General features: G+C 42.5%; 2 protein-coding genes across 3 annotated transcripts; one reads left to right on the plus strand and one right to left on the minus strand.

Annotated features, from left to right (window-relative positions):
• Positions 1-11,058: 11,058 nt before the first annotated feature.
• LOC134214816 (ARL14 effector protein) lies at positions 11,059-11,742 on the minus strand. The gene has a single exon (XM_062694114.1). The coding sequence runs from the start codon at positions 11,634-11,636 to the stop codon at positions 11,106-11,108; it is 531 nt and encodes a 176-aa protein (XP_062550098.1). The 5' UTR covers positions 11,637-11,742; the 3' UTR covers positions 11,059-11,105.
• Positions 11,743-12,754: 1,012 nt separating this feature from the next.
• On the plus strand, positions 12,755-14,422 carry LOC134214817 (methyltransferase-like protein 25B). 2 transcript variants are annotated; one of them, XM_062694115.1, is made up of 3 exons: positions 12,755-13,268; positions 13,372-14,139; positions 14,203-14,422. In XM_062694115.1, the coding sequence occupies exons 1-3, from the start codon at positions 12,846-12,848 to the stop codon at positions 14,365-14,367; spliced, it is 1,356 nt and encodes a 451-aa protein (XP_062550099.1). In that variant the 5' UTR covers positions 12,755-12,845; the 3' UTR covers positions 14,368-14,422. The 2 variants fall into 2 exon arrangements, with proteins under 2 accessions (XP_062550099.1, XP_062550100.1); XM_062694116.1 differs by having other exon boundaries at positions 14,207-14,422.
• The last annotated feature ends 381 nt before the right edge of the window (positions 14,423-14,803 follow it).

Raw genomic sequence — 14,803 nt, forward strand, 5'->3', positions numbered from 1 at the left:
AACCTGCATATGTTCCAATAGGTAGAAAGTAAGGGTTATTAAAAGACCAGAACATTTCTAGAAATCCGCTGAAGTTTAAAGATTTTCTGAAATATTTAATAAACTAATTCAAGTAAAAAAAAATAGATCCAAATAAATCCACACACATTCACGACAAAAAAAGGATTTAATTAGGAAAATAAAATAGCTCTCAATTCTTGCTATTCGATTTTGATTGCTATCGAACCTAGTGAAACCCAGAAGAACCCTTATATGAAGTGGATGACCATCGGAATCGCCATTAGCCCTTTCGATGACGAAAAATTCAATTTTGGAGTTGCTTGGTTTGCAAAAACTACTGATCTTTCAATGAACTTCAAATTTGGAGTGAATTGGTTCATTGTGAGAATAGCGATTGTCGTATCAAGAACAAAGCAATTCCGGAGTGGGTTGTTGGATGGCCAGAATAACCAACAGGCCCTATTCAGATCAAGGTATATGAGTTTTTGGAGTGGGTCTGGCGGTAGTTTGGTGGCACTGTTTGTTTTGGATGAACCAATAAATGTCTACTTTAAATAAAGTCAGTTACTGACCTCCCTCCCTCTTCCTAATCTAATTTAGCCGTCGTTACTGAAATCCTTCGATGCATATTCTCATATTCAGCATACCATCATTTCAAATACTCTTTCCCGCTAAAAGCTTTACCAGTTTATAAAGATTAGACTGGATCAAATGCGATCGCATAGTTTGACGGCATAAAATTAGCGAATTTATCTCAAATTCACACAAATTTCTTATCAGTACTTCCGTACATCTATTATTAGATAACGGTTTGCATTTTTAAGTCGCGAACAAAAACTATATGTATTTGATTTACGCTTCGCCTTTGGCTTATTGAAGTCCTTATCTGGGGCACCTTCCCCTGAAGCTTGTTTCATACTCCTTTCCATTTGCATTTCCTGTTCCTTCCTTTTCCTTCCACTTTCTTTTCCATCAAGTAAATAATGAAAAAGACATTCCCAAATTAGGGGAGCATGCTGAAGTTCTGATACATTGAAATGTTATGACCCCGGGAGTTCCCAGAAAGGGACTAGCCTAGACCCCAAGCTGCTGGTCTGACCAACGGCAGCTTCCGGGGTGGGCGTAACATGCCTCCTTTCTCCCAGGTCCCAAGGACTTTATTCTTTACACTTTACCTTTATGGTTATGGGCGGCGATGAGATACAGTGGCAATGGCTTGGTCAGTTAGTGGCAATGGCTTGGTCACTATCGCAGATGGCGTTAGGTACTGGCGCGACGTGTAGCTTGATGGTCGTTGGTCAGATGGTCGTCGAATGACCCGGCGGCATCCACGAGGTGTTGCTTCTCGACGATCTTATGGCCGAGGTAAATTCCGGAATTTTCATCCGTTGACGGAAGCCGATAACACGGCGTTAGTTGGCACGATACGTGAGAAAAGCTGGGACGAATAATAGCTGTCGTTATCAGGACTCCGTATGAAAAAATGGCGTCCGTGGCGTGTTACCGCCCGTCGGTCCGGGCGAGAAAGTACCTTCAGGAATACGAGAAGTCCCGACACCTCTGGGCAAAATGTTAGCAACCTCACCACACATGCACGTAGCTGGATTCCCACTTAGTTCGTTCCCGAACGTCAAACTATCGGACTGACTATTTGGGCTAAATTCAGAGTTTCACGAGGAATGGAATAAACTTCAAAGATGCGAGTTGGCTGTAGGTTCTTAGTATATCGTACCTCGACTGATCGCTTTATTCCTTTCTTCATCGAAGACTCTGGAGCACATATTTTTGATAACCGCATTCATTTGCCACCCACTTTGCCCGTTTTAAAATTACGATTAGACACTAACTTGACAAATTATTTCCCTGCATGCCAACACCATACACAAAGTGATACCATTCGGTAACAACCTGTATCAGTTATTGACGGAACAGGGTCTTCTGGAAATACGTCAAATGATTGATTATGTATGTAGTCCCCGAGAGAATCGTAATAAAAGGTTAAATTTGTATCACTTTGAACCAGTGAATTTTTGAATAATTTGTCATCATTTCCTATAGCGCAATTCTGAAAGATCGAAGTGTGCCTTGCGTTGAATAGGACGTGCGTTTTCTCGTGCGTCAAATTTTTGCACCAGCCATTTGAACCTAAAGCGAAAAAAAAGTTGATGCAGTTTAATTCATCAATTTGAAGAATTGAAGAAAGAAATAAAAGGTTCATCAAAATGTGAATCTTTTTAACTACAAGCCTACAGGTCAAGAGTTCAGGTAGGAAGTTCCCATTTCGGCCGATGATAACGCTGGGAAACGATGCAGAAACTTATATGGGTAAATTACCCAAAAAGCCAAGAAGAAGTATCTGGATAGTGGCGATAGTGGACAGGATATCGAACTTCCAAAATAGGGGCGTTTTTCGATAAGACTCCTAATTGACTGAACATCATTTGAGATTTATGAGGGCACGCATGCAAAAAAAATGAGGTGAGTTCGAACGAGGAAGCTAGGTAGAATGATGTATTGATGCTAGGAAATACAGGTGAGTATAACCTTCACTTTTTTCCTTAAATTATTTTTAGTAATGGATGGTAATCTTGTTTGGTGATGGCTTACCCGCCTTATCCTTTCGTCATAGACTACAATATTGACCCGATTGCTATGAATAAGGACACATTTTGATGATTACGAGATCCAATAATACAACGTGCCAATACTATTTTCTTTAACCTGATATGCAGATATTTTCAGTAAGATTAAATTGTAAAACCAAGTTGCGCTTCAAAATTCTTGTAGCTCTACTCGCCTAATTGTGGATTCTAATGCTTTGATTTGCAATGACCATATATGTGTTTTTTTTTGTCCCTACATCTCTATTTAAGAATTCATCCGGGGTTGAATTTTGGATTTTTATTGCAACAAACTGGCGAAAACTTATTCCAACATTTTTTGCCTTTCTTGTTTTTGGCGAAAAACTGGTAGTGAATGTAAATTTTTTAGTTATTTAAGATTTCCCAAAGGAAAATTGGATTTCTCACTTATTTCCTGCAATTGAATACTACAATAAAACGTTCAATGTTAGGTCACGAAATGGAAAATTTGATTACTGATTCGTATGTATCTTAAAATTACTGATATATTTTTATTCACTTGTACTTATAGAGAGCGTTGTTCTGTTTGATGAAATTTCACCAAAGATTTCAATGCTGAACTCAAGATGAATACACTGGAATAATTGCTAAGATGAACCAGCTGCGGTAGTGATAACAGCAGCCTCAAAAATCATCACAGCCGCCAAATCAGTCACAATTAGGAATTGTCTTGGATATCTGTACGCCTGTACGGAACGTAAGTACGACAGCTGCCCAAGCCACGACGTCAAAATCATCATAGGAGATTTGAACGCTCAGGTTGGCCAAGAGGAGGAGTTTAGACCGACTATTGGAAAGTTCAGCGCTCACCGGCTGACGAACGAAAACGGCCTACGACTAATTGATTTCGCCGCCTCCAAGAATACCTGGGCAGACCAGGTGCAAAACGACTTGGCGAGCGTGGGGCGTATCCGAGGATGGAGAGATGTGGCCTCAAACGCGCGATTCGAACGAACAGGAGTGTTCGCCCGAAATCTTCACACAGTTTTGCACACCATCCATCGTTGCTTTGATCAGTCTGGTAAGCTTCCCAGGGAAGCTGTTCTCGTCCATAATTTTCCATAGCTCTATGCGGTCTATACTGTCGTATGCCGCCTTGAAATCAACGAACAGATGATGCGTTGGGACCTGGTATTCACGGTATTTTTGAAGGATTTGCCGCACAGTAAAAATCTGGTCCGTTGTCGATCGGCCGTCAACGAAGCCGGCTTGATAACTTCCCACGAACTCATTCACTAATGGTGACAGACGACGGAATATGATCTGGGATATCACTTTGTAGGCGGCATTAAGGATGGTGATCGCTCGAAAGTTCTCACACTCCAGCTTGTCGCCTTTCTTGTAGATGGGGAATAATACCCCTTCCTTCCACTCCTCCGGTAGCTGTTCAGTTTCCCAGATACTGACTATCAATTTGTGCAGGCAAGTGGCTAGCTTTTCCGGGCCCATCTTGATGAGCTCAGCTCCGATACCATCCTTACCAGCTGCTCATCAAAAGATATCCAAATTATTTTATTTACCGAAATGATCGTCTTGACAGCGCCATTGTCGTTAATAGACGTATTTATTTATTATCAGACTAAGGCCGGGGTGGTCTGTGCTGCACATAAAAGTCTTCTCCATTCAGCTCGGTCCATGGCTGCACTTCGCCAACCACGCAGTCTGCGGAGGGTCCGCAAATCGTCCTCCACCTGATCGATCCACCTTGCCCGCTGTGCACCTTCTTGTTCCCGTCGGATCATTGTCGAGAACCATTTTCACCGGTTTATTGTCCGACATGCTGGCTACGTTCCCGGCCTACCGTAGTCGTCCGATTTTCACTCTGTAAACGATGGATGGTTCTCCCAACAGCTGATGCAACTCGTGGTTCATTCGCCTCCTCCACGTACCGTCCGCCATCTGCACTCCACCATAGATGGTACGCAACACTTTCCTTTCAAAAACTCCCAGTGCGCGTTGGTCCTCCACGAGCATCGTCCAGGTCTCGTGTCCGTAGAGAACTACCGGTCTTATAAGCGTTTTGTAGATAGTCAGTTTGGTACGGCGGCGAACTCTATTCGATTGAAGCGTCTTGCGGAGTCCAAAGTACGTACGATTTCCAGCCACTATGCGCCTCCGAATTTCTCTGCTGGTATCGTTATCGGCGGTCACCAGTGAGCCCAAGTACACGAATTCTTCAACCACCTCGATTTCGTCACCACCGATAGAAACTCGTGGTGGGTGGCTTTCATTGACCTCTCTTGAGCCTCTTCCTATCATGTACTTCGTCTTCGACGTGTTGATGACTAGTCCAATCCGTTTAGCTTCGCTTTTCAGTCTGATGTAGGCTTCCTCCATTTTCTCAAAGTTACGTGCCATGATATCAATGTCGTCGGCGAAACCAAATAACTGGACGGACTTCGTGAAAATCGTACCACTCGTGTCAATCCCTGCCCTTCGTATTACTCCCTCCAAAGCGATGTTGAATAGCAGACACGAAAGACCATCACCTTGCTGTAACCCTCTACGCGTTTCGAAGGGACTCGAGAATGCCCCTGAAACTCGAACTACGCACATCACCCGATCCATCGTCGCCTTGATCAACCGTATCAGTTTATCCGGAAATCCGTTTTCGTGCATTAGCTGCCATAGCTGGTCCCGATCGATTGTATCATATGCGGCTTTGAAGTCGATAAATAGATGATGTGTGGGCACGTTGTATTCGCGGCATTTCTGCAATACCTGACCTGACGGCGAACACCTGGTCTGTGGTAGAGCGTTCACCCATAAATCCCGCCTGGTACTGCCCCACGAACTCTCTTGCAATTGGTGTTAGTCGACGGCATAAAATTTGGGAGAGTACCTTGTAGGCGGCGTTCAGCAATGTGATTGCGCGGTAGTTGCTACAATCCAACTAATCGCCCTTTTTGTAGATGGGACACACGACACCTTCCATCCACTCCTGCGGCAGAACCTCATCCTCCCAAACCTTAGTGATCACCCAGTGCTTCACCACCGTGTTTAAACAGCTCTCCTGGTAGTTGGTCAACTCCAGGGGCTTTGTTGTTTTTCAGCCGGCCGATCTCCTCCTGGATTTCCTGGAGATTCGGAGCCGGAAGTCGCATGTCCTGTGCGCGTGCTCCTAGGTTCATTACCATACCGCCACCGCTGTCTGCCATATCGCCATTCAGGTGCTCTTCGTAGTGCTGCCGCCACCTTTGGATCACCTCAGGCTCGTTTGTAAGAAGGTTCCCGTTTATGTCCTTGCACATATCGGGCTGTGGCCCGTGGCCCTTACGTGAACGGTTCAACTTCTGATAGAACTTTCGTGCGTTATTAGCACGGTACAGTTCCTCCGTCTCGATCTTCCTGCTGGCGCTTTTTCCTCCGGAAAATCGAGTTTTGTCTGTTCCGCGCCCGTTTGTATCGTGCCTCGTTCGCCCTCGTGCGGTGTTGCAGCAATCTCGCCCATGCTGCATTCTTCTCTTCTACTAACTACTCACATTCGCCGTCATACCAGTCGTTTTTCTGATCCGGGGGCACCGAGCCTAGTGAAGTGGTTGCGGTGCTTCCAATGACGGATCGTATATCTCTCCAGCCATCTTCAAGAGATGCTGCGCCTAGCTGCTCTTCCGTTGGGAGTGCCACTTCCAGCTGCTGCGCGTAGTCTTGGGCTAGTCTACCGTCTTGCAGCCGCCCAATGTCGGCGGACGACTCCGACGCGTGTTGATCACCGTCGAGAGTTTTGAGCGCAGGCATACTGCAACGAGGTAGTGGTCGATTTGGTTTTCCGTTACTTGATTAGGTGATTTCCATGTGGCCTTGTGGATATTCTTGCGGGGGAAGAAAGTGCTTCGGACTACCATTCCGCGGGAGGCTGCAAAGTTTATGCATCGTTGGCCGTTGTCGTTCGATACGATATGCAGACTATCCGGTCCGATGACCGCGTCTATACATTTCCTCCCTTCCTACCTGAGCGTTCATGTCACCGATGACGATTTTGACGTCCCGCAGTGGGCATCCATCGTATGTCTGCTCCAGCTGCGCATAGAACGCTTCTTTCTCGTCGTCGGATCTCCCTTCGTGTGAGCAGTGCACGTTGATGATGCTATAGTTGAAGAAACGGCCTTTTATCCTCAGCTTGCACATCCTTGCGTTGATTGGCTGCCACCCAATCACGCGTTGGCGCATCTTTCCCAACACTATGAAGCCGTAGCCGCTCGATGCCCGCTTTTCCACACTTTCTGTCCTGTCCAGCAGATTTCCTGCAGCGCTACGACATCGAAGTTGCGGGGATGTAATTCATCGTAGATTATCCTGTCGCAACCTGCGAAGCCAAGCGACTTGCAGTTCCATGTTCCAAGCTTCCAATCGTGATCCTTTATTCGTCGCCTAGGTCGTTGCCGATTGTATCGAGTCGTATTATCTTCTATGTCGTTCGTAATGGTTGGTTTTCAAGGCGGCTTATTGGGCCTGCGCAAACCTCCTGTCTCGTCGGAGGGCCGTCGTGTCAGGGCTGTTTAGCGTCCCACCTAACACCAGGACTTGGGCTTGTGCGCTTTGAGCGGCACACGGTCGCTTTGGCGGAGCCTACTTGTGGATTCATGCAGCTTTTTATAGAGGTTTAACATGGCCCACTGTCAAACCCCACCACATCCTAGGCAGGCGCCACAACTCGCAGAAGGCCAGGGGAGGGATCGTCAAGCCCTTGGACATAGTCCCTGCTGCCCCGTTAATAGACGTATCAAACATAAATTATATTCTTCGTTTGAAACCAAAGTTTTCGAAACCTTGGGAGTTTCTGTTGAAACAAATGTTGGATTATTATCTTTTATTGCTACTTGCCTTTCCAATGCAATGGACAGCAAAGGAATTTGTTGAGAGCTGATCTTCAAATTCTAACTCGCAACAAATCCAAATTTTTCATAATTGGTGACTTCAATGCCAAACACCGTTCATGGAATAATGCTCAAAGCAATTCCAATGGTGAAATTTTATTTGAAGATTGTTCTGCGGGATATTATACTATTCAATATCCCAATGGACCAACTTGTTTTTCTTCCAGTCGAAATCCTTCTACAATTGATTTAGTTTTAACGGATTCAAGTCAGCTGTGTGGCCAATTGGTAACTCATGCTGACTTTGTCTCTGATGGTGACGGCGATGGAGATGGTGGAGGAAGGTGACGTTTAAAATCTCACAGGAAGCTCCATTATTATTGACGACGATCTTCAGCTACTGATCCGTCTTAAAAAGGTGAGGCGAAGGCAATACCAAAGAACTCGCGATCCCGCATTGAAAGTTTTTTGGTGAGATTTGCAAAATGAAATTGAAAAACGTTTCACTATTCTGAGAAATACCAACTTTGAGAATAATGTCTCGATATTGGATCCCAGTTCGAAACCTTTTTTGAAATTAACGAAAATTCTTTTAAAAAAAACCTCAAAAGCCAATTCCAGCCTTTAAAGGGGGAAATAAAATTTTATTAACAAATGGCGAAAAGGCTCAAAAACTTGCTCAGCAGTTCGAGAATACTCATAATTTTAGTCTAGGTCTCACTAGTCCAATAGAGGATCAGGTTACACGGAGCTTCGAAGACATTCTCAACCAAGAAAATGTTTTTGACCCTTCGTTGGGAACTAATTTGGTAATTTGGATGAAGTGAGATCTATTACTAGAAAATTTAAAAATATGAAAGCCCCGGGTGATGATGGTATTTTCTACATAGTTATCAAAAAACTTCCTGAGAGCTCTTTATCCTTTTTGGCTAATTTATTTAACAAATGTTTTCAATTGACTTACTTTCCAGATAAATGGAAAAACGCCAAAGTTGTTCCAGAAGCCGGACAAAAATCCAGCTGACCTAATTTACATTAAATATTAGACTTTCCCATATATCAAAAAGAATTTAGAGGAAGACAAAATTAGGCCCATTAAAATGACGATGTTTCAGATATTCTTTGTAATAAACCAATAACAAAAAACTCAAAGGTGCAGCCCAATCGGGTTGTACGCAAAAGTGACGTAGGACTACGTGGCTATACGAAATGGATGGTATTTGCCATCATAGTTTGTGTTATTTGATATTTCACTCTCGTATAAGCTTTTTCTTCCTCATCAATTATTGGTGGCCCTGATAAGAGCCGTTTGTTTATGGTTTCGATGGGAATCTGTGAATTCCGGTTATTTCTGATATGGTGTAAATATAATGTGCACTCATAACGAATAATGAAGGGGCGGGGCTAATGAAATTACTTCATTAGATATAAGAAAGCTGCTTTTCGGCGCGCGCGACCCATTTCGATCGGGTTTCCACAGACAACGGACCGTTCGGAGAATTATGAATTCTAAGAATCCAATGAAACTTTCTCGAAAGATTCTGAATTTTGTTATAAGATCAATCGTAAAAAGCGAATTTGATAGCGCGTCAGAGGAAGATGATGTAGTGAATGAATGGGATCACTAACAGCAACCAAGCTACCACGCAAAACCCAATGCCACCGAAACAGTCCATTTTCGCAATTAACTCTTCCTTTTCGTAAAATGTTGGTCCTGAGAAGAACCAATTTTCTATTTCCAATTCCCATTCCAATCACTAACTGCATCCAATCGCTTGTGTAAATTTGAAGCATTGCCACACTGCCACCCACTTTGTGCTGCTGTGTCCGCTTCGCTGCATCGAATGTAGAACCGCCTTCTGAGGAATTCCGATCAAAATGGCTCGCGCGCACCGAACAGCAGCTTTCTTGTATTTAAAAAATTAAACCCGTAAGCCCCGCCCCTATGTGAGCTGATAAGGTGTAAATATAATGTGCACTCATAACGATTAATGAAGGGGCGGGGCTTATGAAATTACTTCATTAGATATAAGAAAGCTGCTTTCCGGCGCGCGCGAGCCATTTCGATCGGGATTCCGCAGACAACGGACCGTTCGGAGAATGACAAATTCTAAGAATCCTATTAAATTTTCTCGCAAGATTCTGAATTTGCACACCAAAAAATTATGAATATTACAGGTGATGTATTTTAATAAAATGACACAAAACCACATGACGTAAATGGAATCGTATATTTTTCAATGTCAGATGATTTAAAATTACATGTCACGGAACCTAAACACAGCACCCGCTGCAACGCACCAGCAGTTAATGACTTGATGCAGTGAAATACTTGTTCAGTGCAAATCGTGGAACCAGTTTTACTTCGATCATCCCTCTTTCAAGAAACGGAGATAGCTGAGTGGTAGCGTGCCGGGCTCTCCCTCAACGGCCTTATGTTCGATTCTCGTTCTGATCAATCAATTTTTTTGTTAATAAAGTTGTGATGTCAAATTAAAGTACCACCTAATTTTACGTCAAAAATGACGCTCGTATATGTCGGTGTCACAGCACCTAAAATTACACGATTATTTTTAGGTGTGTGGTTATGAGATGTTGTTTATCTAAGATGCGTATTGTTGCGAGGAATGACAACAGAAATTTGACTCAAGACGAAGTTTCTTCATATTACCAAACATTATCTCTTGACATCTGTCTGTCCAAGCGACGTTCACTAATGGGTAGTTGCTGTAGGTAGATAGTTTTCACAAAAGTGGCGTCTTCATGGATTTTATACAAAAGAAAGTTGATCCGAAATAAACTTTCTTCAAAGTTCAAAACTCAATCGTAAATAGCGAATTTGATAGCGCGTCGGAGGGAGATGATGTGGAAAATTTTAATGGATGGGATCACTAACAGCAACCAAGCTACCACGCTAAACCCGATGCCACCGAAACAGTCCATTTTCGCAATTAACTCTTTCTTTTTATAAAATGTTGGTTCTGAGAAGAACCAATTTTCTTTTCCCAATGTTCCTTTCCAACTAACTGACACCACAATTCAATTTTCAGCATCGGCACTGGCGGTGCGGGATCGCCACAGTGCTATTTTTATGAACAACCTTTTCTTCATATGAAATTCTGGTTCGTTGAGGTTGAATGATCTGCAGCAACACATCGAGCACCACCACCAATGCGATGGATTTTCTTTGACAATGTTATTAGCGTCTCCGTGATGCTGTGTTCTCTCCGTTAAGATCGCTTTGATGCGTCTGCTATGCGTAAAATCTTGTTCAAACTGAGGATTAGATCCAAACCCGCAAGTGATTTATTTTTGATGTCTGTGCTAGTGATGCATGTACGTGATTGGTTAGTTTACCTATTTCTAAACTTTTTATCAATTATCGATAATAAATAGTTAAAAATCAGTATTTTCAAATAAATACAAAGAAGCGTTGACTCATCCTTGATCGAATGGTCCAAAAAAATTGAAAATCCATCGAGAAACGGCTTAGATATTAAAGTTTAAAGTCTATCATATTTTCGTGACGGTCCCAGATTTTCGCAATCGTAAAGTGTACCCCAATATAGAAAACACAGACGTAGTCCTACGTCAAAATATCATGTCTATTAGAATATTTATTTGTCTTAAATTAAAATACTAGTAATTACTTTTTTATCAGCAGCTTGTTCCTTATAACCAGATCCTTGGCATCGTGCTCGATACTTTCGTACATCCATTTGCGAGTTACCCTGCAGTGCGGCCCACACTTGGCACTTCCGCAGCACTGGCACGGAAAGTGGCACCCGGGGCAACTCATGTCCAAGCAATCGCACATGTCCCTGCCGCTCTCTCGGTGTACTCCCCTCTCATTGTAAATCCCGGTGGCCTTGGGCACCACCAGCGGTGTCGATTTACGATTTAGTTTTCGCTTCTCGCGCCGCGATGTGTTCGGGTTGAAGTTGGCCAGGAACTTGGGGTCCGTTTCCAGCTTTTTCAGCTGTCCGTTCTCGGTCCGTCGGGTGGTTCGCTGGGCGAACGATATCTGCTGGTTCGAGTGACGCAGATTGGCCGACACCGGTGTGTTGGAGCGTTCGGCGTGCGGTAACGGCGAACAGGACGCCGATGAGATACCGATACGTTCCGGTTCCCGGCTTCCATCATCGTCGGAGGAATTGATTTCGACACAGTCTTCCATTATTTTAGAGATTATTCACTAATAATTTGTATGAATAAATTTGTTTTATGATGCGAATAACAATGAAGGGAAGCTTTAAATAGAATGTAAACACCTAGCTGTCAGAAGAATTTATACATATGTGCTTTAGCTAGCCACCGTTTGGTGGCGCTAGTTCTGCTATTTATCAGAGATATGGAACGATTTATCGTCCACGGTTAGAAAAAAGTACTTATGTACTTTTTTCTTTTGCAACACCCTCCCTCTTCTCTTTGTTTTCATAAAATGGAGGGTCCCTATTTTGCGCCCACCAGCGACGGAAGAAGCTTTTGTTTACAAAAGCAGTTTCGCCATTCCGAAATGTTGTTGCGAATAATAACCTATTTTGCGGAACTGATTAGATTCAGATTAGAGTGCGTCTTATTCGAACAAGAACCGTTCTCCCACTCTGACTCTCGTTTCAAAAGGTTTCAAAGCTGTTTCGTTTCAGCGTTTCAGCGATCTGGGGCTCGATAAAATATTACGTAACATTGTAAGAGAAAAATGGTAATCATTAATCATACTTCAAACGTTTTATTCATTAATCATAATCGTCAATCATTGTCAAAAATAAATTTAATCATTTATCAAAATCAATATTCATTGTCAAAAATGAATAAATCATTAATCATAGAGTTGAATGATTTAATCATTCATTGGAAGCTTTATTCATTAACGCATTAACGACTTTGGGTCCCTCATCTGCCGTGCGGTAAGACGCACAGCTACAAAACAAGACCATGCTGAGGGTGGCTGGGTTCGATTCCCGGTGCCGGTCTAGACAATTTTCGGATTGGAAATTTTCTCGACTTACCTGGGCATAAAAGTATCATCGTGCTAGCCTCATGATATACGAATGCAAAAATGGTAACCTGACTTAGAAACCTCGCAGTTAATAACTGTGGAAGTGCTTAATGAACACTAAGCTGCGAGGCGGCTCTGTCCCAGTGTGGGGATGTAATGCCAATAAGAAGAAAAATAGACTCTGGGAGACAATACGGCTTGAATCTCACTATTTAAAAAAAAAACATTTAATGAAAATCACTGCCTGTTATAGTATTACGTAATTTATGAATGACCATGACATTATTCACAAACAAGTTTCCAAAGCAGCATACTTTTTAAAAAATAATAATAATCTTACAATTATTGAGCTCACAATTTATTATTAAATTTAGTTATTAATTATTAATGGCTTTTCAATATGGTTTTAATTCGTTCAACTATCAGGACTACTTTGAAAGAAGTGCATCATTCCTCGCCGAGCACCGATGGATCTTCGAGCAATCCAATACGAAGTTTGTGCAAGCCGGCACTCTGGATGTGCTACCCTCCACGTGGATTCAAGACTTGAAGCGCGCCAACAACGACGAGCTAAACGCAATTCCTCTGGGACACGTGTGTGGAGACTGGTGTGATGATCTCAAAAGATTCCTGAAGGTGGTTAAAAGTCTATCGGTTGAATATGAGCAAAGATGTGATACTTGCAGTGAGAAGCCGGCAATGGCGAAAGGAATAAGTCCCAAAAAAATGTATGAGATCCAAAACTTGACCAGTCTGATTGGAGAAATTTGTGACCGCAACGAAACGTTGCTGGATTTTGGTTCAGGATTGGTATGCTACATTTTGACGTAGGACTACTTCATTGTCTTTGATGCACCTTTCAACAACTTTGTATGACATAATCGAACTAAAAGAAATCAAATATATTTTGTAGGGCTACCTGAGTCAACATATTAATGCAGTACATCAGTTCAGGGTTCTTGGCCTAGAAGGAGACTCCTATCGTGTTCAAGCTGCACACAAAAGGCAAGCAAACATGTTTCCTAATTCCCTGGAAAAAGTGAAGTACGTTCAACACTTCATTCAGGAGAACTCATTTGATCAAATTAAGGAAGCTTTAACATCAGCGTTTCCAGATGAACTAAACCCCTCAATAGCAATCGTTGGTCTTCACGCTTGTGCCGATTTGTCTGTTACCGCCATCAAGATGTTCCTTTTCAACGAATATGTCACCAAGCTCATTATAATGCCATGTTGTTATCACAAATTAGCTTTTGACGAAGAACATTGTTCCAAGTTCAAGAACTTCCCCATCAGCCAAAAACTAAAAGAAGCCAAAGAACCACATATCAATTTCATTGGAAGGCCGTTTCTACGCTTAGGATGTCAACAAACCGCATCTCGCTGGAAGAATATGACTGAAGAGGAACATATCTCGCATGGGTTAGCCATGTTTGAACGAAGTCTAGTGGAAGCACTTGTCAAACCAGGTCAAACTGTAACTAAGCGTAGGAGCAAATCCGGCGGAGAAGATGACAACTTATTGGACAAATTTTACCTTAGTGATGCTTCAAAAATAGGTCCAGAATGTGACATTCCGTGGGATGACACGCATCGTAACAAATTCGAGGAGCTGAGTAAAAAATACCCCGATGGAGGTCAATTAGCAGAATTCCTGACCTGTCTACAGACTTGTTTACAGGTAATAAACCAGCTTTCCCATTTATGAATACTTACATAATACACGTGTCACGTATCTTTGTAGCCAGTATGTGAAAACCTCATCCTATTGGATCGAATGTGTTACATCGAAATGGAGGCTAAATACAGAAATATACCTGTACGATGTAATCTGATAAAGTTTTCAAATGACAACCTATCTCCGAGATGCTTTGTTATAGTTGCCGAAAAGGTCACCAAGATGCGATAATGGGTAGACTTGATATACAATGTTTTCTCAAGAATCATATTGATTTTATTCCATACATATTTTGTATAGACTTTTCCTCAACAAGAAAGAAATCATAAATTATGCCATATTTTTTCAACCATGTAAACCTGAGAATGCACAACCCATACGAAAAACACTACCCCTCGGATGTGGTCGATTTGATTTTCAGTATTTATGTTCATCACGAGATACCCACGTGACTTTGCGCACTGGTCGAAGAAAAAAGACTGGTCCTTTAATAATCATGTAGGGGAAGTGTACCGGTTCTGGCCAACTTAGTGCCTAATTTGGCCAACCCTGAAGAATACATATTTTTTCAAAATAATCGATCAGTTCAAAACAGCGTGGAAGCGTGAGGGATATATCTCTTTTTGGAACTAATAAAACTCTTGCGAATTGGTTTATTTTTGGAGTT

This window comes from Armigeres subalbatus, chromosome 2 (genome assembly GCF_024139115.2).
Source record: "Armigeres subalbatus isolate Guangzhou_Male chromosome 2, GZ_Asu_2, whole genome shotgun sequence".
Taxonomy (NCBI): Eukaryota; Metazoa; Arthropoda; class Insecta; order Diptera; family Culicidae; genus Armigeres; species Armigeres subalbatus.